At 39.5% G+C, this 25,709-nt stretch overlaps 2 protein-coding genes across 4 annotated transcripts; one reads left to right on the top strand and one right to left on the bottom strand.

The window, feature by feature from the left end:
• Positions 1–941: 941 nt before the first annotated feature.
• On the top strand, positions 942–19,640 carry bmp8a (bone morphogenetic protein 8a). 2 transcript variants are annotated; one of them, XM_056399412.1, is made up of 7 exons: positions 944–2,322; positions 15,566–15,758; positions 16,940–17,088; positions 17,188–17,367; positions 17,790–17,869; positions 19,039–19,149; positions 19,491–19,640. In XM_056399412.1, exons 1-7 carry the CDS (start codon positions 1,788–1,790, stop codon positions 19,638–19,640), a joined length of 1,398 nt encoding a protein of 465 aa, XP_056255387.1. In that variant the 5' UTR covers positions 944–1,787. The 2 variants fall into 2 exon arrangements, with proteins under 2 accessions (XP_056255386.1, XP_056255387.1); XM_056399411.1 differs by lacking the exon at positions 19,491–19,640 and having other exon boundaries at positions 942–2,322; positions 19,039–19,484.
• zgc:91910 (Zinc finger protein 706-like) lies at positions 19,498–25,709 on the bottom strand. 2 transcript variants are annotated; one of them, XM_056399413.1, is made up of 4 exons: positions 25,629–25,709; positions 22,970–23,120; positions 21,944–22,065; positions 20,556–21,744 (listed from the first exon to the last, which is right to left on the bottom strand). In XM_056399413.1, exons 2-3 carry the CDS (start codon positions 23,102–23,104, stop codon positions 21,970–21,972), a joined length of 231 nt encoding a protein of 76 aa, XP_056255388.1. In that variant the 5' UTR covers positions 23,105–23,120; positions 25,629–25,709; the 3' UTR covers positions 20,556–21,744; positions 21,944–21,969. The 2 variants fall into 2 exon arrangements, with proteins under 2 accessions (XP_056255389.1, XP_056255388.1); XM_056399414.1 differs by lacking the exons at positions 20,556–21,744; positions 25,629–25,709 and adding an exon at positions 19,498–19,634.

Genomic DNA, 25,709 nt, shown 5'->3' with positions numbered 1-25,709 from the left:
CAAACTTGCAAATATTTTTTTATCCCGTTATTTCAAGATAACAAAGCTTGTTATCCCGAGATAACGAGATATCATCAGGGGGAAACGATTCTGATTGAAACCTCATTCACTAAGTCGCAAGTAACACGCAGTTCAGATAATCTGCACCTCTCGTGCATCATTCAGTAACCATGGAGACTACGTGCTTTCTGTCCTTGATTGAAATATTCTCTGATGCGTTGATATTCTCAGTTTACAGTACTAGAATTTGCATCTGCACCTGATCTCTGATGAACAAAGTAATTATAATGAGAAAACAAGATTTGTTATTATTATCTTGTTTCCTCAGGATAACGAGCTTTGTTATTCTGAGCTAATTGGATAAAACAATTTTTGGCCTTTCTTGGCTTCCATAAAATCCAGAGAGAAAATACAGAAAAAACTTTAAATCTACAAGAAAAATGTACAAGTTTGTGGAATATTTGATGTAAACCTATAAAATTACTTTTTTATCTTTCTATTGTTTTTAGATATTTAAAAAACAATATTATTATTAATGTTTGTCAAAATTTTTGACTCGTCTGATAACTCTTTACTGCCTTTAGTTGCGTTGGGGGCTCCATACACTGTAACATTAGTAAAGACATTCAATCCTGTGAAAACTTCACACTGGTTGTGAGAAATTTCAGCATTTAACAAGGCATCAGGCCACTTGACATGTTTCCCGCCGAGCCGCCTGAGACTCAACGTTGAGTAGCTATGAAAGGAAGCAGTCATGAGAAGATGAAAAGATAGAAAGGGTGGAGGTAAGGAGGGAGAGATGAGGTCTCCCAGAGAGACCGCTGGGAGGGGTGATGATGAGATGTGAGCAGGAGAGAGAAGTTTAAAGACTTGAAAGAGGAGGAGAAGGCGGAGGCAAGGAGGGAAACTCCCTCCTGGTTATGAACAACTGTTGCACACTGAAAGCTTCATACACAGGACACACTCTCTGCTGCACAGCTTCAGCTGAGTGTGTGTCCATCGGCTGCCACAGATTTTAGCTGTGAAGGAAACCCTTCGAGGATTACAATCAGGAAACAATTTCCTGGAGTTATCGTTTTTATAAATTGGATTAAGACATCTGGAGCCCCAGAGACGTGTGGGTGGGGAGCGGTCTTGAATGGATGAATAAGTACTCAAGGATGACGGGATAAAAGCTTCCAGCAGTGATTGCTGCTCAGATCCTCGTGAGGTATCTGAAGGAGCGTTGACTCACTGCAGGTGTGAACGTCTTCGTTTCTCTCTGAGGTCGAGGAAGACTCAGAGGAAACCTGATGACACAGCTGCAGCACCTGAAACTGCTTTCCATCCTCCAAGTTTACAACTTCAAAGCGCAGACTGATCCTCCGCAGGGGAATTGTTTGTCTATATTCAAAACACACAGTATCATTATGCCCTCACTCTCATTATCTCTGTTTCTGCTGCTGCACAGCAGAGAGGTGAGAGAGATCAGAGGGTGAGGAGGTTTTTTTTTTTCTTCTAGATTAGAGAAAGAAAGAGGGAGAGAGGAAAGCAAAGGGGGGAGGGAGAGTAAACAGGCAGTTAAAGGCAGTAAACACATCCCAGCTCTCTTCTAAACACATCAGGCATAAATCAGCGCTGCATTTGTCTGTGCCGCCTCTGAAGCAGTCTGGGGACAAACTGGACCAAGTAGGGGACACTGTGTTTGCCCGCCTGGATTCACTGGAGGAAATACAGCCTGAATAAAGTTTGTGAGTAAAAACTTTGACTCACCAGCAGAGAAGAAGAAACCAGAGCTAACCGCAGCCATGGCCTCAGACGTCTCCTACAGCTTCCCTTGCGTTTGCACCAAGAGGGAACAGCAGCACCTCTTCCTTCAGCAGCAGACCAGATCCACCTCCGGACCCCACTGGCCTCTCCTCCACCCCAGGACCCTGCTCCTCCTGCCCCTGCTCCTCCTGCTCTTCCTCTCCCTGTGGAGCCAGCAGGCTGAGGCTGTGGTCCACTCCAGCTTCAGGCGGCTCAGCGGCCGCGAGAAGAAGGAGATGCAGAAGGAGATCCTGTCCATCCTGGGTCTGCCTGGACGACCCAGACCCCACCCGCCCCTACGACCCCCCTCCTCTGCACCGCTCTTCATGCTGGACCTCTACCACGCCATGTCAGCTGATGGGGAGGATGAAGGGAATGAAATAATCGTTAACGGGCCTGGCATGGGGAAGTTTGGAGGGGCAGAAAGGTTGGCTCAGGTCAACCACGCCGCCCTGCCAACCCTCAGCACACACACTCCGCCGCTGGGGACGGTGGTCAGCGAGGCCGACACCGTGATGAGCTTCGTCAACCTGGGTGAGTAGTAACTTCTTCAGGCCTTTTTCTCTGTCAGTGTAGCTTGGAAATAGGTGAACCTGTGGCAGAAATCCCTCCTCTGCTGGTTGAGCAGTTAGTACCTGGCAGTGGGTCGGTGATCCAGGATAAGAATCCTGAGGCAAACAGGGAGGGATGTAGTGAGTTTGGAAGAGTAAAAACCGGGTGGTTAACACGAGTAGTGAAAACCAGAGCCAGCTACACAAACTCATAATGTATCAGTCAGGTGTCTGATGAGGAAAAAAAATAATAGGAGCAAAGATTTCACCAAAATAAAAGCACACAAGGATGTCACACACTACCATCGTAGATTTGGGAAAAATACACTGATTTGCTTCCTTGTTGGGAGTCAGATGAAAAGATTGATATCACCCTCATGTCTGTATATTTGATATGAAGCTGGATCCAGCAGATGGTTAGCATAGCATAACTAGCTGTTAATGCGTTCTATAAAATTTTTTAATTGTTTTTGAGTCGTTGGCTTTCCTTTTGGAAAAGAAAAGTACATCAAATTCTACTGTAAATATGGAAAATCCACTTTTCCTTATTCCAATACATTTGCTGAAATGTTTCGATTCCTATTCAGATTGATTAATGAATTGAAATGTGCAGTCTTAGGGCAAATTAGAGCAATAATCACCCCAAAAATCTAGATATTATTGTAACAGATATTTGAATTTAAACTACTCAACTAATCTAAAAGTAAGAAAACAATCAGACAGTCCAAATTTGGCAGCACCCACAGTCTTCTTCCTCTGGGTTGTACAGTTGATATTTCACATGGTAAGAGTCAGAAGGTTTTTATGAGTTTGAATTTGAGAAAATGATCCAAGTGCTGGGATGCATTTTGATCTTCAGCAGCTGTAATGTAAGGGCAGGAGGAGAATCGCTATTAAGTCCAAAAGCTGCTGGTTTGACTTTGATCTTGTTATCGATGTCTCACTTGACCGGAGGCGGTGTAGGAAATTTCAGGAAATATTTTTTTCTGCGTCATGGATCCAATTATTTGTGTTTAATATGCTACTAAAACTGGTCTGATTTCATGCAGGATAACATTTTCAAACCATGTATCAAAACTATGTAGTTTTCAGTGTTTCACAGTAAACGTGGCTCTGCTGTTGACTGTGTCCTGACAGTTTGGCCCGCATGGAAAAAAAGAGTGAAGAGCACTGGTTTAATCTGCACAGACATGAAATTACAATGAAGTTATGGTGTTGTGTCATGTCAGACAAAGTCTGTTTCCTCAGTTGTGTTTCCTGTCAGCTTCAGGTTCAGGTTCAGCTTCAGCTTCAGGTTCAGGTTCAGGTTCAGGTTCAGCTTCAGGTTCAGGTTCAGGTTCAGCTTCAGGTTAGGGGGAAACAGACTTCAACAATGGCCTTGACTGTTCTTGGGCGGGTGCAGTGACTTCCTGGACTCATAAATTTGTCATTTTTACATTTTTATTGAGTTTTACCTAATGAAGCAAATGAGCTATAATGAGCTACATTTAGAGGTTAGGGTTCATTTTATCTCCTTTGGACAGAGCCTGCTGCTGTTTCCCTGTGTTTCTTTGTGCTAAGCTAAGCTAACCAGTCATGAGAGCGGTATCAATCTTCTCATCTAACTCTTGGCTCAGCAACTTAACTTTGTCTCGAGAACATTTTTATCATCAGTTCTGAATGACAGAGCAGTTTTCGACTTCGCGGTTTGGCAACAAAATGTAAACTGTGAGGAGATGAAATTACACTGTGTGAACTTGATGACACTGACAGTGACATGTCATTGCTGCCATTTTTGTTTTTTTGCTGTGCAAATTTCCACAAACATTTACCCCCAGAGAGAGAGAATTAAAACCAATGTCAGTACGGCTGAACTGTAGTGGTAGGTTTCCATTTCAGACCGGCATTCCTAAATCCACCAGCCGAGGTTCGTTCCTGCTGCTACAGACAAACTGCACTCGGCCAAATCTGCTCTGAGACCAGTCTGGTTCAATGTTTGATGAAGGACAGTGATTGATTATTGAGCTTTACAAGGTTCAAAATGTGATTAGAAAATTGATCTTGTTGTGTATATTCATCCTCAAAAATAAGACTAAAAAGGAAAAAACACATTTCATAATAGTGTTTATCAATGTAATGGATGCTCTACTTTAGTTTAAACTGTCTATATTAGGCGACTTTTAGTGACGTGGAACTGGACATAATTGGTTAAACTTCCAACCAGGGAATCTTTAGGCAAAATATTTAGGCAGCTGAAACAATTAGTCCATTTATTTATTAATAATGTAATAATGATTTTAATCATTTTTCAAGCCATGAAATGCAAGAAATGTTCTGGTCCCTGCTTCTAAAATATAAAGATTCCTCTTTTTTTGTCACATATGAAAATAAACTTAATATCTTTGGGTTGTGTTAAACAAAAAAAGCGTTGAAGCCTCTGGGATGTTGTGATGACAAAACAATAGATTGATTAATCAAAAAATAAACAGCACAATAACTATTATTTATTGCATCTCTAAATACAGAAGAAATACCGATAAATGTTGCCACCCAGACGTTGTGTGAGTGTTTGTGCCTCTGTTAAAACCACACAGCAGCCTGACTGATGCCTATCTGTCAGAGCATAAAAATTAAACATCCTCGTCTCGATGGCTTCCTTCCTCCAGCTTCTCTGGAATGGGGATGTGATCTGAGCCCAGTTTACCGTGGGAAACATCCCCCCCCCATCTCTCTACCCCGGGGTCTTTAATGAACTCCCATCAAATGAAAGGTTTCCTTTTCAAACTTGGTCTCTGTTATGGAGGAGAAAACACACCCTGAAATTTATCAGTCAGCGCTGCAGAAACTCAGCGTCTCATCCTCCAAGCCTCCAAAGGGATTTTGTAAACAAAGGTGACTCAAAGTGACTCATGCCTTTAATAGTGACCCTCGGTCAGTCACAGCCAGTGTTTCCTTTCACACAGTGAAGCTGGTGTTTTGTGGTAAAACCCTTCAAACGTCATCTAAATGCATTTTAGACAAAAGTGTAGCTGGAGACTTCACACAGACATAGAGGACATCACAAAGAAGGAGCTACTTGTGTATTTGCACGACTCACATGCAACAGAGAATTACAGACATTAAACATATTCTACTGTTCTTACTCAATGATGCTTTTGAAAATGTGACCCGATCCACTGCAGAGATGAGATGGTATATTTAGTTTCTATTCCCATAACTAATCTAATCAGTGTGTGTCATTCATGTACGTTGAATCCAACAGCTATGGGTGTGTGTTCCTACGCGTATGTAATGGGAAGACACAGCTGGTTAGAATTAAAGGCCCCACTGAAACACACTGAAAAAAAAAAAGCAAACGGTCCGAAGCGAGATGAAAATACTGCTGTGGAGGGAGCGACTCTAAAAATACCAGGCAGGGCTGCAATTATGGTGTGTGTGCTGAGCAGCTGCTGTGGTTCAGGGCACTAAGTGTCTCTAATTACTGCAGTGTGTGTGTGTGTGTGTGCGTGTGCGCACTGATATGAGCACACCCAACCCATCAGGGGTGTCCTGTCTTTAGTATCTCTATTTACCATGTATTCATTGTATGTGTGTGTGTGTATGTGTGTGTGTGTGTGTGCGCCAAACCCCACTGACCAGAGCTGTTTCGTGTCCCTGTGGGGTTCCACAAGGACACACACACTGTCCTAGTGTTTCAGTTTCATGTGCAGGAGGGCGTGTGTTCGCCTGCTCACCGCCTCATTTACACATTGTTTGTTAACAGGACGTTCACATCGATGTGTTTCACTCAGTGTTTGTTTGGTTTTGCTTCTGTTGGTTTGGATTAAAAGCTGAGAACACTTGACATGATCTCCGCTCTGTCAGCAGCTCCTGTTGATGTGCCCTTTAGCAAGGCGCTTCACGTTTATCCTGCTCAGTGGAGCGTGAGTGTGATGTAGGATTGTTGGTGAAAAAGAGCGTACACGCCTCATAAATCCTCTCTGGGTAAATAAAGAACAGAACTGCTGCGTAGTAAAAGTTGGAAGAGAATTTTTTTTTTTCCACTCTTCATGCTTCAGGATTCAAAGCGCCATGTTTTATCTTTTATGAGAACAACTTTGTACCTAACATGTTCAAACTGAGCTGAGGAGTTGGGACATACTCCTCCTACAGCGGTGGAAAGAAACTAAATAAAGGGATTCTGTGAGTCTTGAGTCACAAAAGTAGATTGAAGTTTCGTGCTTTTATTTACAAAAATAGTGAGGAAAAAAAACATGGACATCCACAGCAAAACAAAACAACCGAAATGATCTACACCTTGCAAAAGTCACCTGTCTGCTCTCAGCCACCCTCAGAGGCTTGGACTAGTCGAAAGCCAGAGGCTTGGAACTGCTAAGCCCCTCCCCCTCCCAAACCAAAATCTAATTACATCAATTATCATTCTTTTCTCACAGTATGCAATTTCAGTGCAAGTTTTTATGTTTCACAAATACAATTTATTAACAGAAACACAATTCCCCAGTTCAATAACTTCAATAAGTCCCTTAATTCAGTAAAACGACCCATGACCCAGTAAAACATGGTTTCAGCTGCCATCAGCACACCTGTGCAGGTAGCTGCTGCTTCTACTTAAGGAAGCACTTTGCAGCTGCTCTGTTTCAGACCCAGACACTGTGGAGGAGAGGAACACCAGTTGTGGCGACACTTTGGTTGAATGAGATGAGTATGAATATATGGACCTGAATTGATTAACCTGTGGTGTAGTGTGTTTCTGTGGTCACATATTGTTCTGCAGGGGATGTGTGGAAAGTTTTGATTGTGGTGTTGTGTGCACTCACCACAAGGACAGAGGGGAACTAGAAAATTCCAGGGAAATTTTGAGTGCCACGGGGGCTACTGCCGGGATGAGTATATGATTTATTTCCAGTGTTCAAAAGTCACCCTGATCATATTCTGGTTTTGATAAATGTCTTGATATAAAAGACTCTGATATAAAACAATGTCACATCCCTCCATCATGTATTATGTGGGAAATATCTCATATTCTGTCTTGTTTTTTTTTATAAAACAAGAGGCAACATGTCTTCAAACTGGCATTTAAAGGGTTAAAATCCTGAAAACTAATAATCATTTGATAGGTTTGAGCAGAACTGAAGTGGTTTAAGAGATTTATGCAAAAAAAACAGAAAAAAATATTGATATATGATAATTTTATAGCATTTTCTTTGTGTGTCCTTTTTTGGACGCGAGGAACCCCAGAGGGTACAAAATGTGTTACCAGTGTATAATAGACCTGTAACAGTAACTGACATTAGACTTTAAAAATATGTAAAAATAGACACTTTCTTGCAGAAATCCATACCTTCAGCTGTAACACAGCCAAAATGATCAGCAAATCAAAAAAGAAAAGTAAAGAAAATGTCCAAAAAAGGACAGAGGGACCCCTGAGGGTTAATAAATCCCATGACGTTTTTTGCCATTTTTATGCTCTACTATAATATGACTTTTTTTGGCATTTTTTTTGCCTTACTATACTGTGACGTTTTGTGCCTGACTATACTATGACGTTTTTTTGTCATTTTTATGCCTTAGTATACTATGACATTTTTTGAAATTTTATGCCATACTATACTATGACGTTTTTTGCCATTTTTATGCCTTATTATAGAAAGTGGAATCCAAGAATGGCAGTGCAGGAGGCAGAAGCAACGCTTAGGCATACAGAGATTGTGGGTAATGTCCAAATAGGCCGGGGAGGCTTGGGGCTTGGCCCAAGCAAACCGGTGTGGAGTAGAGCAGGTCCCAAGGAGAAGAGAAAGCTAGTCGTGGAGCAGGTTCGTAGACAGGAGGAATTATTAAGGGGTGCTAAGGCAGTGGCTCAGGCTAAGCAGGGACAGTGGGTGAATTGGGAAGGTGTAGACAAGAAAAAGCTTAGCTGGAAAGAGCTCTGGAGCATGGAGGAAAGTAGTATTAGATTCTTGATAGGGGCAACTTATGATGTACTACCAACTCCCCAGAACCTAAAACTCTGGGTAAATGGAGACCCACTATGTTCATTGTGTTCAGGTACGGCAACTTTAAGCACATTCTGTCAGGGTGTAAGGTTAGTCTGTCGCAAGGCAGGTATACGTGGCGACATAACCAGGTTCTAAAAAGCTTAGCTGCAGGAATTGAAGAGTTACGGAGGCAGGCAAATTTAGGAGGACCTAAAACAAAGAAAGTTGCAATCAAGTTTGTTCAAGAGGGAGAGAAAGTTGGTAAGACAACAAGAAGGCAAGGCAGCTTAGAGGGTGCTTGTGATTGGGAAATGCAGGTAGATTTAGGAGGAAAGTTTGTTGTTCCCCAGGAAATAGCCATTACAAAGCTAAGGCCTGATATAGTCTTGTGGTCTAGGAGTAGAACGAAAGTATATTTCATAGAGCTGACTGTTCCGTGGGAGGCCTTAGTTGAAGAAGCATATGAAAGGAAAAAGCTCAGGTATGCAGAGTTAGGGGCAGAAGCAGAGCAGCGAGGATGGAAAGTTAGGATTTGTCCAGTGGAAGTAGGATGTAGAGGATTTGTAGCAAGGTCTGTTGTCTCTTTGGTGAGGGAGTTAGGAGCAAGTGGACAGAGTGTGAGGAAAATTGTAAAGGACATGTCAGATGAGGGAGCAAGATCCAGTCAGTGGATTTGGATGAGAAGGAGTAATGGTAGCTGGGGGCCCAGCAGGGGGAGCACTTAGGATAGATAGACTCTTAGGAGAAGCAAGGAAGAAATCCAGGAAGAGGAAGTGTTTTTAAGTGGGGGTGTGGCCTGTGTGAGCCTCTTTGAGACCATGCGGTTAGTCCAGGTGAGGTGGCCTGTATTGGTTGCTTGTATTGAATTGGTTTGTAGTGTGTCTTTGGCTGTTTAGGTGAGTTTGATTGTTTGTTTGTTTGTTTGTTTGATGTCTTGGAGAGTGGGGGAGTAGGGGAGGGTAGAGCACAGCCTAACCCGGCGGGGGAGAGTTTAGCTCAAAAGGCATCTCTCCTTGACTCTACCTCCCTCATTCAAAATGGCTGCCACTTTCTCCAACTGTTTAGGGGAGTTTGTTTGCTGAATCTGCTTAGTCTGCTAGTGTGTTTTGTCAGAGTTGATGATGGTGTTGTTTGTGGAAAATAGTCGTGGTGTGAGGAGCAGTGATGGCTGGCATTAGGGGAGTGACTCTGGGACGCCAGTGATCACTGTCTAGCCTCCTGGAGGTGTTGTGGGACCAACTAGACGAAACACTGGTGAAAGGAGGTTCCCACCTGATGACCCCAAAGACATGTTAGTTATCACTGCTCATTAGTCTGTATAGCTAAATTAATAGTTATCATAAGACATGTTAAGCTTAGGGAGCTATTCACTGAGTCTGGTCCATTTTCTGTAGCACAAGCTTCTTGTGTTTATCTTAAATTATGTTTTTTTTTTAATTTTATGCCATACAATACTATGACGTTTTTTGACATTTTTATGCTCTACTATAATATGTATTTTTTTGGCATTTTTATGCCTTACTATACTGTGACGTTTTGTGCCTGACTATACTATGACGTTTTTTGACATTTTCATGCCTTATTATACTATGATGTTTTTTTGAAATTTTACGCCATACAATACTATGACGTTTTTTGACATTTTTATGCTCTACTATAATATGACTTTTTTTGGCATTTTTTTTGCCTTACTATACTGTGACGTTTTGTGCCTGACTATACTATGACGTTTTTTGCCATTTTTATGCCTTATTATACTATGACGTTTTTTGAAATTTTATGCCATACAATACTATGACGTTTTTTGACATTTTTACGCTCTACTATAATATGTATTTTTTTGGCATTTTTATGCCTTACTATACTGTGACGTTTTGTGCCTGACTATACTATGACGTTTTTTTGTCATTTTTATGCCTTAGTATACTATGACATTTTTTGAAATTTTATGCCATACTATACTATGACGTTTTTTGCCATTTTTATGCCTTATTATAGAAAGTGGAATCCAAGAATGGCAGTGCAGGAGGCAGAAGCAACGCTTAGGCATACAGAGATTGTGGGTAATGTCCAAATAGGCCGGGGAGGCTTGGGGCTTGGCCCAGGCAAACCGGTGTGGAGTAGAGCAGGTCCCAAGGAGAAGAGAAAGCTAGTCGTGGAGCAGGTTCGTAGACAGGAGGAATTATTAAGGGGTGCTAAGGCAGTGGCCCAGGCTAAGCAGGGACAGTGGGTGAATTGGGAAGGTGTAGACAAGAAAAAGCTTAGCTGGAAAGAACTCTGGAGCATGGAGGAAAGTAGTATTAGATTCTTGATAGGGGCAACTTATGATGTACTACCAACTCCCCAGAACCTAAAACTCTGGGTAAATGGAGACCCACTATGTTCATTGTGTTCAGGTACGGCAACTTTAAGCACATTCTGTCAGGGTGTAAGGTTAGTCTGTCGCAAGGCAGGTATACGTGGCGACATAACCAGGTTCTAAAAAGCTTAGCTGCAGGAATTGAAGAGTTACGGAGGCAGGCAAATTTAGGAGGACCTAAAACAAAGAAAGTTGCAATCAAGTTTGTTCAAGAGGGAGAGAAAGTTGGTAAGACAACAAGAAGGCAAGGCAGCTTAGAAGGTGCTTGTGATTGGGAAATGCAGGTAGATTTAGGAGGAAAGTTTGTTGTTCCCCAGGAAATAGCCATTACAAAGCTAAGGCCTGATATAGTCTTGTGGTCTAGGAGTAGAACGAAAGTATATTTCATAGAGCTGACTGTTCCGTGGGAGGCCTTAGTTGAAGAAGCATATGAAAGGAAAAAGCTCAGGTATGCAGAGTTAGGGGCAGAAGCAGAGCAGCGAGGATGGAAAGTTAGGATTTGTCCAGTGGAAGTAGGATGTAGAGGATTTGTAGCAAGGTCTGTTGTCTCTTTGGTAAGGGAGTTAGGAGCAAGTGGACAGAGTGTGAGGAAAATTGTAAAGGACATGTCAGATGAGGGAGCAAGATCCAGTCAGTGGATTTGGATGAGAAGGAGTAATGGTAGCTGGGGGCCCAGCAGGGGGAGCACTTAGGATAGATAGACTCTTAGGAGAAGCAAGGAAGAAATCCAGGAAGAGGAAGTGTTTTTAAGTGGGGGTGTGGCCTGTGTGAGCCTCTTTGAGACCATGCGGTTAGTCCAGGTGAGGTGGCCTGTATTGGTTGCTTGTATTGAATTGGTTTGTAGTGTGTCTTTGGCTGTTTAGGTGAGTTTGATTGTTTGTTTGTTTGTTTGTTTGATGTCTTGGAGAGTGGGGGAGTAGGGGAGGGTAGAGCACAGCCTAACCCGGCGGGGGAGAGTTTAGCTCAAAAGGCATCTCTCCTTGACTCTACCTCCCTCATTCAAAATGGCCGCCACTTTCTCCAACTGTTTAGGGGAGTTTGTTTGCTGAATCTGCTTAGTCTGCTAGTGTGTTTTGTCAGAGTTGATGATGGTGTTGTTTGTGGAAAATAGTCGTGGTGTGAGGAGCAGTGATGGCTGGCATTAGGGGAGTGACTCTGGGACGCCAGTGATCACTGTCTAGCCTCCTGGAGGTGTTGTGGGACCAACTAGACGAAACACTGGTGAAAGGAGGTTCCCACCTGATGACCCCAAAGACATGTTAGTTATCACTGCTCATTAGTCTGTATAGCTAAATTAATAGTTATCATAAGACATGTTAAGCTTAGGGAGCTATTCACTGAGTCTGGTCCATTTTCTGTAGCACAAGCTTCTTGTGTTTATCTTAAATTATGTTTTTTTTTAATTTTATGCCATACAATACTATGACGTTTTTTGACATTTTTATGCTCTACTATAATATGTATTTTTTTGGCATTTTTATGCCTTACTATACTGTGACGTTTTGTGCCTGACTATACTATGACGTTTTTTTTTGTCATTTTTATGCCTTAGTATACTATGACATTTTTTGAAATTTTATGCCATACTATACTATGACGTTTTTTGCCATTTTTATGCTCTACTATAATATGACTATTTTTTGGCATTTTTTTTGCCTTACTATACTGTGACGTTTTGTGCCTGACTATACTATGACGTTTTTTGACATTTTCATGCCTTATTATACTATGACGTTTTTTGAAATTTTACGCCATACAATACTATGACGTTTTTTGACATTTTTATGCTCTACTATAATATGACTTTTTTTGGCATTTTTTTTGCCTTACTATACTGTGACGTTTTGTGCCTGACTATACTATGACGTTTTTTGACATTTTCATGCCTTATTATACTATGACGTTTTTTGAAATTTTACGCCATACAATACTATGACGTTTTTTGACATTTTTATGCTCTACTATAATATGACTTTTTTTGGCATTTTTTTTGCCTTACTATACTGTGACGTTTTGTGCCTGACTATACTATGACGTTTTTTGACATTTTCATGCCTTATTATACTATGACGTTTTTTGAAATTTTATGCCATACTATACTATGACGTTTTTTGCCATTTTTATGCCTTATTATACTATGACGTTTTTTGAAATTTTACGCCATACAATACTATGACGTTTTTTGAAATTTTATGCCATACTATACTATGACGTTTTTTGCCATTTTTATGCCTTATTATACTATGACGTTTTTTGAAATTTTACGCCATACAATACTATGACGTTTTTTGACATTTTTATGCTCTACTATAATATGTATTTTTTTTGGCATTTTTATGCCTTACTATACTGTGACGTTTTGTGCCTGACTATACTATGACGTTTTTTTGTCATTTTTATGCCTTAGTATACTATGACATTTTTTGAAATTTTATGCCATACTATACTATGACGTTTTTTGACATTGTTATGCCTTATTATACTATGACATTTTTTGAAATTTTATGCCATACTATACTATGACGTTTTTTGCCATTTTTATGCTCTACTATAATATGACAATTTTTTGGCATTTTTTTTGCCTTACTATACTGTGACGTTTTGTGCCTGACTATACTATGACGTTTTTTGACATTTTCATGCCTTATTATACTATGACGTTTTTTGAAATTTTACGCCATACAATACTATGACGTTTTTTGACATTTTTATGCTCTACTATAATATGACTTTTTTTGGCATTTTTTTTGCCTTACTATACTGTGACGTTTTGTGCCTGACTATACTATGACGTTTTTTGACATTTTTATGCCTTATTATACTATGACGTTTTTTGAAATTTTATGCCATACTATACTATGACGTTTTTTGCCATTTTTATGCCTTATTATACTATGATGTTTTTTGAAATTTTACGCCATACAATACTATGACGTTTTTTGAAATTTTATGCCATACTATACTATGACGTTTTTTGCCATTTTTATGCCTTATTATACTATGACGTTTTTTGAAATTTTACGCCATACTATACTATGACGTTTTTTTGTCATTTTTATGCCTTAGTATACTATGACATTTTTTGAAATTTTATGCCATACTATACTATGACGTTTTTTGCCATTGTTATGCCTTATTATACTATGACGTTTTTTGAAATTTTACGCCATACAATACTATGACGTTTTTTGACATTTTTATGCTCTACTATAATATGACTTTTTTTGGCATTTTTTTTGCCTTACTATACTGTGACGTTTTGTGCCTGACTATACTATGACGTTTTTTGCCATTTTTATGCCTTATTATACTATGACGTTTTTTGAAATTTTACGCCATACAATACTATGACGTTTTTTGACATTTTTATGCTCTACTATAATATGTATTTTTTTGGCATTTTTATGCCTTACTATACTGTGACGTTTTGTGCCTGACTATACTATGACTTTTTTTGTCATTTTTATGCCTTAGTATACTATGACATTTTTTGAAATTTTATGCCATACTATACTATGACGTTTTTTGCCATTTTTATGCCTTATTATAGAAAGTGGAATCCAAGAATCGCAGTGCAGGAGGCAGAAGCAACGCTTAGGCATACAGAGATCTCAGCTATTCTAGCTGTAGAGGAGTGCCTCGGAGCTGAGCACCCGTGGCACTAATTATGTGTCTGGGTGACCATCTGAGTGTGTAGTCCTCTTTACCATGTGCCATCCGTAATCAGTGACGAGGTCTTGGTCACACTGTAGTAAAGGATGAGTATGAACACTGAAACAGGTCAAACCTGATTGTAGAGACGATATAAAAGCTTCAGCCTTCCACATCAGTCACTTTAAGTGGACATCTTCCAAAGTTTCAGGCTTTTTCTTAGCTACTTTTGAAGATATTCACTTGATTTTATTAACTCAAACTGCTCATATATATTGGCTTTAGATAAACATTTCAATACATTTCGGCACAGATCAAAGGACTGGATTTTGTCCTCACTCACTTCCACTGAATCAGAAGAACTAAAACCTCTGTCACTGTTCATATATTCCCCTGACTATTGTATAAAGACAGATTTGGAAAACTGAACCAATTTTGTGCTTTTACTTGAAAATTGTTCAATGTTATGTTAAATATATCAAATTCAAATATTTAAGAAAAATCAGTTTTGTAGTTTTATGACAAATAAAATGTATTCATGTTTGTTAGACCTGAAGGATGCACACTGTTTTTGGGGGGTATGTTGTTTAAAAGGAAACTGTAGAGTCCCTTTTTAAAAGTTGTTGGTAGATGGATTGTTACCTTTGGACAGAGCTAGGCTAGCTGTTTCTTTATGCTAAGCTAGTTAGTTAGTATTTAACATACAGATGAAGGAGTTGTATCAACCTTCTCACCTGACTCTCAACAAGAAAGTGAGTGAGTGTTTTTCACTTAATGTTGAAGTGTTCCTTCAAGTATTTCCATTTTATGCCACTTTATATTTTGCTGTTTCAGAGAGAAATGTTGAACTTTTTACTCCACTGCTTTTGATAGCTGAAAAAAATCTGATGCTTTATTATGTTTAACAAGCATCCAGCGAGGTGAGATTGAGTCTTAAATACTTCCAGTGCCTCCATGAGGTGCTTCCAAGTTCATCCCAAAAAATAAAATGTCAGTGCTTCCTCTAATATTCAAGAAACTTTCTATTTATTGTCTTTCATAGCTTTAAAAAATTCAAAAGTAAAGGCTCTGATGTCAGTTTAAAAGGTGAAATTCCTCTATTTTGAAAGCTTTTAGACAAATTCAAACATCTGTCAATCTATTAACAGAAACCTTCATGTGAGGAAAACCTTGTTCATATTTGTTCTGTTATATATTTGGGAACAACTGAGGCTCTGCTCGTCTGAAACATACATCTCATCTGTGTGTTTGTGTCGCTGCAGTGGAGCAGGAGCGCGACCTCCTGCAGCCTCGTCCGTACTGGAAGGAGTTCCGCTTCGACCTGACGCCCCTCCCTCAGGGTGAGACGGTGACAGCAGCAGAGTTCCGTATCTATAAGACCCTGACGATGGGCCAGAGGGCAAACCGCACCCTGCACATCTCCGTCTACGAGATCCAGCGAGAGAACCGACACAGGTTCAAACTTTTTCTTTCCCTCTGTTTTTGTTCTGAAGTTATTAGATGTTTTGTCTGAACTGGAACTTTCCTTCAAATGTATATGATCACTGTCTTTACTTGGGGCCTTTTGATAAAGACACCAAAACACCTTTACCTTTTATACACTTCACTGTCATCATGGTGCCGCCCTAGTCTTTATTTACTGACAAACAAACCTTGGTACTTGTATAATTCTGCCACTGATCCGACAGCAGCTTTAGAATTACTCACAATAATTCTTTGGAAAAGATCAGCTAGCAAAAGCAACATTTTTTATTCATCCAGATGGCAGGTTTAACCTTTGTTTCACTGTTGTAGACAGCCACTTACTACTTCAGTATGTGATTGTCTTGTTTTATTGTTTGACAGTTGGACCACCACTTTGGTCCAGACCAAATGTCTCATTCACTTTCTACAGATGTTAAAGGTCTGTAGAGGATGATGATGTCTGCTGACTATGATGATTCTCCTCACTTTTTCTCTGGTGATGTTGACATCTATTGTTTTGATTGAACTATTAAATGGATTTCTAGGAAATTTGGTTTCACACATTCACTTCCCCCCAAAGGATGAACTGTATGAACTGACTTTTCATTGAGGACCACCATCATGACACCTGGTACAAAATTAATGATAATCCCAACAGCCTTAGCTTTACTTTGTGTTTAGTGCTAATTAGCAATAGTTATCACACTAAACTAAGATGGAAAACATTACACCTGCTGAACATCAACATGTTTTGGTAGCTGTTAAAATAAAACCACATAATGTTTTATGTATTATTTGGAAATAGCTTCATATCTGACCAGACATACACTGGTAATGTGGCTCAGTAATTAAGAGTATCATCGCTCAACAGATTAACAGGGTTTACTCCCTGTCTTTGTCAATATTTATCCTTATATTGTATGTGCAAAGCAAACACCCAAAAGGTGCTGATCTGTAGCTGAGCCTGACCTTTGGCGTCTGAGAGCTTAAAAAAGTTACTCTCATCCCAGAGAACTTCATCGATGCAAACAAGCTTTGATCTTAACATCCTATTAAATGTACAAATCAAATAATAGGATAAACTGCTACTATTCTGACATTGCTAAAGCTAATGTTTTATTCATCATGACCAGTGAAGTGAATCATGTTTACTTTGATCTTTTTCCCCCCAGAGAGCCAGAGCTGGTGCTGCTGGACATGCAGTCTGTGCCTGCAGGACAGGAGGGCTGGCTGGCCTTCGATGTCACCTCTGCCTCCAACCACTGGCTCCTCCACCCCCGCAGCAACCTGGGCATCCGTCTCTATGTGGAGACTGAGGAGGGTGGGTGCAGCACCAATATAACCCTTAACTGGTTTTATTGATTACCATTAAGCTCATTTGAAATGGTTTATTTCCTTATGTTAAACACTTCCTTTCCAGACCGCTCACTGTCTGCAGGCTGGATTGGGTTGGTGGGTCGCAGGGGTCCTCGCTCCAAACAGCCCTTCATGGTGACCTTCTTCAGGGAGAGCCAGGTCCCTTGTCGGCCGCCGCGAGCTGTCAAGCCTCACCCCCGCAAGAAGAAACCCAAATACGACCTCCCTGTCCCCAGCATCCATAGTGAGGTTCCACATTGTGGGATTACAGCTCTGGCTCTGATGCTTTAATGTTCCTTCACTACACTCCAACATTCACTTTTTTTTTTCTTAGTCATGAGATTTAAAATTAATTTAACTATCAATCATTAGTTCATCTTTAAATACCTGTTAAGAAATTACTCAAATTAATGAACTACATAGTTTTTTATTATTCTGTAGAACTCAACCTATTAATGTATTGATTATCAATGAAAGCCTTAAAATGTAGAAATTGTAGTGTTAAAGGTTAATGTCCTGCAAATCATTTTCACTTTGATCACCTTTTCAAAGTAAAAGGATTCATGAATGAAAGTTTGAATAATTAGAAAATATAATTTTATCCTCATTCTCATTAAACTAATTCATTAACTTTGATCTCAATAAATGTTTTTCTTCCTGGTTCAGATCGGAGTCCTGCAAACAACGGAGGTCAACCCTGTAAAAAACATGAACTCTACGTCAGCTTCAGTGACCTGGGATGGAAGGTCAGATCTTTATTCTCTACTCAACTGCTTTGATTCTTGATTTACATTAGAGTCAGGTTTTTATTCAGGTCCATTTACTCCTTACATTAAAGTTCAGTATCATTGTTGAAGCTTTTTAAGAGCAGAAAAACTTGCTGGGTCCCCAAGTTGATTTTTTTTGGCTGGACCGCAAATGCGGGGCCAGCCCTATAATTGCAAATGTCCCTGACTTGACTGAATGACCAACTGACTAAGTGATGATATTTCCACCACTGCTCAGCTGAGTGGAGAGCCGCGGTCCACCGAGACACTCTGGTTTCCAGGCTGCTCGGGAACTGCAAGGAAGAAGGGGGCTTCCAATACACTGAGCCTCGCCTCCATTACAGCAAATAAACTACTTTCATTACATGTATCATTGCTAAAGAAGGCAGAGGAATAACTAAACATAAGACACACTAAGCAGGGAGAGGGAGAAGTCATCAGTAACGAGGCTTCGTACTAACGACAATGACCGACTCTACATATCAAACAGAGGGAGTTAGACATGAAGACCTGCCTCTTATAAAAGTCTGTTATGTTCTGGAGTTGAAAGTAAAGACCCAGATGAAAGTTGTGCTCTGTGTGAGGGGAAAAAATAAGAAATATGATGTGTGTCAAGGTATTTCCCCCTGCAGCACCGGTTCGAGTCCGGCCTATGGCCCTCTTGCTGAGAAAAAATAATTTTTAAAAAAAGAAAAGAAAGAACAATGATAGTCTATCTCTCCTAACTTTCTCTCTCAGTGTTTATAAGTAAATCCAGCTGAAATCACAGCTCAGTCTTTGTCTTTCATTTGTTTAGTGATTTTGTCAGATGACGAACATCAGGATTTGATTATAGGTAGTCCAGACATATACTAGGTTTTGACCTAGTCTTTATGACATTCTATGACATTTTAATCCTTTACTATACTATTAAGTTTTTATGCCTTACTATACTGTGACATTTTTATATTATTCATCATGACCAATTATAGTTTTTACAATCACATTTCTGAACATGGAAGTGTGTGCTCACCTGTTTTTATATAACAAGTACATTTAATGAATTGCTTTTATTTTAAATGTAAATGCTTTATTGCCATTGAATAGATTTTACTGTGATACATAAGATAAGAACTATGGATCATTTTCATGCCTGTTGCTCTGCTCAGGACTGGGTTTTGGCCCCAACTGGATATTCAGCCTACTACTGTGATGGAGAGTGTTTTTACCCTCTGGGCTCCTGCATGAACGCCACCAACCACGCCCTCATCCAGCAAGTGGTCAGTACAGTGATGACACACCCATGTGACACTGTTGCTTCATCCTGGAAACACTCAGGACAGGATCAGACTTTTCCATTAGAAAGTGTACAAGTAGAAGAAGAAAAAGCAGCTAAAACAGTAACATGTACAGTGTTCACCTTTAAGACTCTGATACTATCATACATTACAGTACAATACTTGTATACTTTTACACAAGTAGGATTTTAAGGACTTAAAATAGAGTATTTTTACATTGTTGTATTGGTACTTTTACTTAAGAAAATGATCTAGTTAAGGTTACTACAGAATTGAAGTTAAATACCTAAATAGTAAATAGATTTTTTTACTCTATACTGTAGGTCCACCTTCTGAAGCCTGATGAGGTTCCTAAGGCGTGTTGCGCTCCCACCAAGCTCAGCCCCATTTCCGTCCTCTTCTATGACGACAACAACAACGTCATCCTCAAAAAGCATCGGAACATGGTGGTTAAGACCTGTGGATGTCTATGATAAGAGTCCGAAACGAAAAATGTACATGGATGATTTTTTTTTTTCCAGACACGAACTTTGCAGAATACTTAAACATTGGCAAACAATTTGGATGACAAAGGCACCAGATATCTGATCTGGGCTCATGTGGCATCACTGAATTAATTGTCTTTAATCAAATTTTCCAAATTGGCTTTTTTGCTCAGAGGCTTTAACGTGTTTTTATTTTTTTTATTTTCAAATCTGTGGATATTTACATGTTCAAACGCTCGGCTGGTCGAGTCAATACCTGTGACCAGAAATGTCAGCTCCACAGGCAATAGTTAGGAGCACAAGATGTGAGGACATTTTCTTAAGTACAGTACTTTACGTTTTTTTATTTTATTTTTTTTGAAGAGCACGAATGTTTAATTTCATGAACTTTTCTTACAAACTTGGATCTTTTCATGCCCGTCTCATCAGGAACAAACCATAGACTCCAGTTTATCACCAATGGCGTTTTCAGACAGGTTTCAATTATGAAAATGGCAAATGATATTGGATGGCAGAACAAGCCATTAGTGATGCCTGTATGTTTTTTTTTTTGTTTGTTTGTTTTATAAGGAAATTGACAGCACTATTATTGTAGTAACACAAATTTATATGAAGAGACTATTAAAATGTATTCAATTAATAAAATAATATTTACATTATCTTGACTTATTGTAGCATGAAATGGACAGAGGGAAAGTAAACGATCAATCCAATCGAATAAGTTTGAATTGGTCCTCTTCCCCCACTGACGTGAACCAAATTTTACTAATTTAAAACAAAATGTGAAACTTTCATTCTGGTGTCACCTTAAAGATTTCTGTAATAATATTAAATCTATTTTAGACCAGTGCCAGAGTAAAATGTTACAGTGCAGCATCTCATGTACAAAGTCGATGAAGACCATTCACATTAAATACATTGTTCAATTTATTGAAAAGGGTAAAAAAAAAAAAAAAAAATACAGTGAGTAAATTCATGAAATTTTTGCCTACTAGTGAACATATGAACCAAAAAGAACAGTGAAGGAATATTTTTGGCAGGTACTGGATTAAATCTAATTTTCAGTCCTTGGGGGCGACTTATGATTTTCTTTAAAAACTATAGGTGAAAGCATCGAGGAGCACAGAACTGTGTATGTTAGAGGGTGTGAGAACAAAGTTAGCACTTGGTTTTCAAAACAAATCTTGTCCTGGTTTAACTTAAGTGGAACAAAGACGTTATTGCCAAGATTATTTAGGGAAAGGTGCCCGAGGAGGACGACAGTAAAATGAGTAGTAGAAGAATTTTTTCGGGGAAAAAAAAAAAAAAAAAAAACATACTATGAGAGTTGCTGTGTGGTCTAACGTGAGGTACTGTTGTAAGGTGTTACTGAGTGAGGACACCTGTGGAGCAGCAGCACAGAGGAGGCAAAGCTGTAGAGTCCGTTGCTATTATCGGACAATAACCATGAATCTCCAAAAATGGCTTGAACTAATATCTTGCATTTCAACACCAACAACGTTCAATCCTGCAGTCACACAACGAGATTTATGTCATTTTAAGAGGCCAATGTTCATGAAAACTCCAAATTAAAATGACTGGAGTTCACAGGTTTTAACCTGACAGCAGTGCCACTGTGGATGAGTGATGAATCTATGGGGGGGCTTTGAATGTGCCATCTATCTATTCCTCTGGACGACACGGTGTTTAGTACAACCAGCTTTTAGCTAGCCACACATTCAAAACTATTGTTTTAACATCTCATTGTAGCTTTTTCAGTCTTGTCAACCCTCCCCATCATTAGTCACAAGTTAATCTTATTCAGTGTTAGCAGGCAAACTTGCTGGTTCTGCTTTCTGGGAACCCCAACCCCAAATCTGGAATAGCAAGGTAGTTGTACATAATAAATATAAAAAAGGGCTGCTGGTGTACTACTGCCCCATCATTAGTTTTCTCTTACGCAAACACACACATTATGTACACAGCACATACACACATTCACCCCCTCCTTCCATCCCAACCCGCTGTCCATGAATACTGACGGGTCCCAGTGTTCGTCATCAACATCCTTCAGGTGCTGCAATTCAACGTTTAGTCCATGGTCATTGTGTATCTGTAAGTAACAGGTTTTGGTGTTTTTTTAGGGTTTGAAAAATATTAAGTGACCAATTAAAATTAACAAATACTCTTAGTTGCTTCTAATATTATTTTGGTTGCTCTCTGATCTACAAGAACGCAGAATTCAGAAACTTTGAGATGTTACAAACGGCAGCTTCCAGTGAGCACAGTGCTACGAGTGCTGTTGGTCTTACCCAGGTTCAGTCCAGTCGGCAGTCCTTTATGCCTGAACATCTGCCAGCTCAGGAGGCATGGGGGACTTGGGGTGTTTGCTCTCAAAGTGCTGCTTGAAAGTCTTGGGGTCAGGCATCTGAGTCTGAAAGAAAAAAGGAGAACCAAAGTGTTAAGTTTATTTTATCTTGTGGAAATAAGACTCTGCTCTCATGTTTCATGCAGTTACTATGGACTTCAAACTTAAGTCATGTTGAAATCAACAGGTACGCAGTGCCTAAAAATTATTTGCAATTAACTTCAGCAGAAGCTCAAACTGCTTGATGATGAATTGGCAAATCAAATACATAAACCTGATAAACTGAGTAGGAAGTATTTTTGATGAAATAAATTTACTGAGAGAGAAGAGATTCTCCGGTGGAGAAACCAAGAGATCTGCGGCTGAAGGCCTTTGGGGCTTCAAACAAAGTAACTACAGTGACATCTGATGGTTTGAAAAAATAAAGCAGCTCTTCAAGACTCAGGTCAGAGCACCACAACACTGACCAATAGTTTAAGTCTGGTTTGTGCAATAAAGGTTCAAGAACATTAAAAGAATAAATACATTTGACATATTTTTGCAGACACTAAATATTAATGTACCTTGTTAGTGCAGTTAAAGCCAAGCGTCCACTGTGGACTTGTGTATCATCATGATAAGAAATAATTTCTTATTATTACTCACTTATTACTTTGGCATCAAGTGGAAATATCATATTTATGATTATGTCTTTCTGGTGTATGTGACCATATTTCTCAATAATTCTCTTCTTATTCCATTAATGTGCCCATCACATAGTTTACCTGCAAAACTTTCAAAACTCTGACTCAGTGAAGCACCAGAGACATCTGAAGCGTCAGACATCAGGCACATCTTCATTTGACACAATGTACTGACAGTGCACTTCAAAGGAGTGGAACATGCTTTGGTATCATCCGTTCATCTCTAGAAAAACCTCTAATCAACGAAAAAGAGGAGTAAGCATGCTGCAGCAGAGTGTTGTACTCACCCGGCAGACAGGGCATGTCCACACCAGGGCGGCCTTAGCTGCAGTCTTCTGGTCTGCGCCCTGAGATTTCTTCTTCTCTGCTGCCTTCTTGGCGTTCTTTTGCTGGGACTGAATCTTCTGCTGCCCACGAGCCATGGCCCTCAGCTTCGACCTGCAGGAAGTTTAAAGAGAGAGACCACAGATTAACCTCCTGTCCAAATAATATGGCCTATATTTTTCTCATGTAATGACAGAAATGTTTAAGGGGGCAACAGACAGGACCTGTGACTTTAGTCAAGACATCAATTAATGACCATTTTTTGGACTCAATATCTTAATGTCAATAATGCAACAACAGATTGAATATGAAGGGGCTGACGAGTTAAGACGTCGACCATGAACCGGTTCCAGCACAACCAGGATTCTTTGTTCTCTCTCTCTCTCTCATTTATTCTCTATCTGTAATAAAGGCTTCAAAATGAATGAACTGAACATGACTATTTGATTTTTCCTCTCATGTCAATCGACACAAAACTTCATCCATATTTAGACTATAGTGTGCTTCCACATTTGTGGCAACAGCTTGTTGAAAAAATTATCCTCTTTTGACAAAAACACGCACAAAACCAGGCAAAGACAACAACCAGAATACCTGATGGTTTTACGTCTAAAACACGTCATCTTGTTAAACACTCAACAGCCAGTTTAGCAGGTACACTTAGTCAGACCTAACACAGTCTAATAAAACACTCCTGTAATAAATCATGCTTTAATCATATAATTATATGGTCAGTTTTTGTTGAGACTGTTTGAGAGGCACTGATTCAACTGATTCAAGTAATTTTGGAGAATGTAGTTTGTGCTACAAGTAACAATTGTTTACAGAATATAGACCCGAATCATAATTCATCATTGACCTGTAAAATGCCAAGAAATAGTGGAAAGTCACCAGAAAAACCTTTTCTACAAGCACAATTTCCTAAAACCCAAAACGAAGTCCTCAAAACAGATTTTAAAGACACAAAATCTTTATGTAGCAGTTGCATAAGTTTGACGTGTGCACCTGAAAAAATGGTAACGAATAATTGAAGACCTTAGAAAATGGAGCAGGGAGGTGATAACAGTTATTATACAGTTTAAAGTACTTTAAAGTATGTGGTTTATTTATTCATCTAATCACGCACCAATTTAGTGCAATGAGTGGTGAAAGAGACCTGCCTGTTTCATTTAGAAAAGTGTTAGTGATGTTTCAACATTACAGGCTTTATTTCACTAAAATCGTTTGTCTTATACATCATTTTCTGATGACTGTTCAAAGTGTTCATCCACTACCAAAACATAAAGAAAGAAAAATGAACTGTGATAAAGTTTGCATTAACGTTTTTACGGTGCTGCTGAGCACTAGTTTTATCACCAATATCACCACAACACAGGAAGTTTTTACGACAAATGAACCTACATTTCCAATGGTTTAATTCGCCAGGTCACAACACCACACCAGCGACTTCAGTGTTTCCTCTACATTCATTTAGCAGTGGCGGCCCGGGAGGGAGTGGGGTGGTTGGGGGATCCTATTGGAGTTAATTACTCGCGAGAGCGCGGCCTTGAAAGTGACGTCACGTCAGGCACCAGGTGAGAGTCAGAGAAGTGTAGTCGTGAGGAATAAGGCAGCGAATTACCGGAGAAAAGGTAGACTTATTAGCCAACTCAGTGACGCTAACTTGGGTAAACTAATTGATAGCATTAAGCTATCCCCACTACTTTGCCACTGACCCCCCCCCCCCGCATGCCCCCACTGCTGAAAAAAGTCCTAGAGGAAACACTGGACTTAAACTAGTTCGTTATCCCTGTTGACGCTTCTCTTTAAGTCATTACACCTATGAAGCTTTAACAGGTTTTCTGCAGGGTTCTCCTAAACTTGGCATTGAGTGAAATTGAATACACGATTCACTGCCAATAACCAGTTGCCTACAAGTATTTAACAAAATTGTTAACCTATTGACTTTCTAATTTGCTGTACATGACAATTCCTGACAACATCAATAATTATCAATAAAAACGACCTGGGCTTCGACAAGCAGCAGGGAATGAACGTATAAATTGATGGATTAAGTAATAAAACAAAACAACCTATTTATTTAAGGTCCACATGCTGCCATGCTTCGATATTATGGTTAAAACACACTATAACTTACATTACCACTACCAGCACGCTATAAAATATATTTCAGACATCTCTAAATAAAATGACACTTAAATATAATAAAATGTCTTTTTGAGGATAAAACAGAAATGAGTGTGTATAATGTGTATTTTTAAGACTTGCAGATAACCTGGATAACTTAGCTATTTGTTATCAATTACCTATAATTAAGCAATTAGTCGCTTATGTTAAACTGTAGCCACAAATATAAAGTTCCTTCTCATTCAAGACATAAAAATAAAACAAGTTAAATAAAAATATCAACATCGTCCAAACAGGCCTCTCATCAACCGGCGCCGCCTTGCTAACACTGTTAGCTGATGAGGCTAAGATTACATGTGATCGATTTACTACGCAATACAATGTTGTTGGGGTATAACGAAAACACTGTCGAGCACAAACCGTTGTTATCTAACACAGAAATGAGTTCAAACTGTTAAATAGTCAGGAATATATTGATTTTTCAGGCGGATTTACCTTCGACGTTTTACTCTCTCTTCGCTCTTTTGTCGGTTTCTTTTTTGAATGCCAGAGGAAACTACAAAGGCTCATAAATCC

Source organism: Seriola aureovittata, chromosome 16 (genome assembly GCF_021018895.1).
Source record: "Seriola aureovittata isolate HTS-2021-v1 ecotype China chromosome 16, ASM2101889v1, whole genome shotgun sequence".
In the NCBI taxonomy this organism is placed as follows: Eukaryota; Metazoa; Chordata; class Actinopteri; order Carangiformes; family Carangidae; genus Seriola; species Seriola aureovittata.
The sequence above is the reverse complement of the archived record's forward strand: the minus strand, read 5'-3'. Positions and strand labels throughout refer to the sequence as shown.

Coding starts and splice junctions, on each gene's coding strand:
- bmp8a (XM_056399411.1), top strand. CDS start 1,788: ATGGCCTCAGACGTCTCCTACAGCTTCCCTTGCGTTTGCACCAAGAGG. Junction 17,368..17,789: donor CCCTGTCCCCAGCATCCATA/GTGAGGTTCCAC, acceptor TTCCTGGTTCAG/ATCGGAGTCCTGCAAACAAC. Junction 17,870..19,038: donor TCAGTGACCTGGGATGGAAG/GTCAGATCTTTA, acceptor TGCTCTGCTCAG/GACTGGGTTTTGGCCCCAAC.
- zgc:91910 (XM_056399413.1), bottom strand. CDS start 23,104: ATGGCTCGTGGGCAGCAGAAGATTCAGTCCCAGCAAAAGAACGCCAAG. Junction 22,066..22,969: donor GGACATGCCCTGTCTGCCGG/GTGAGTACAACA, acceptor TTTTTCTTTCAG/ACTCAGATGCCTGACCCCAA.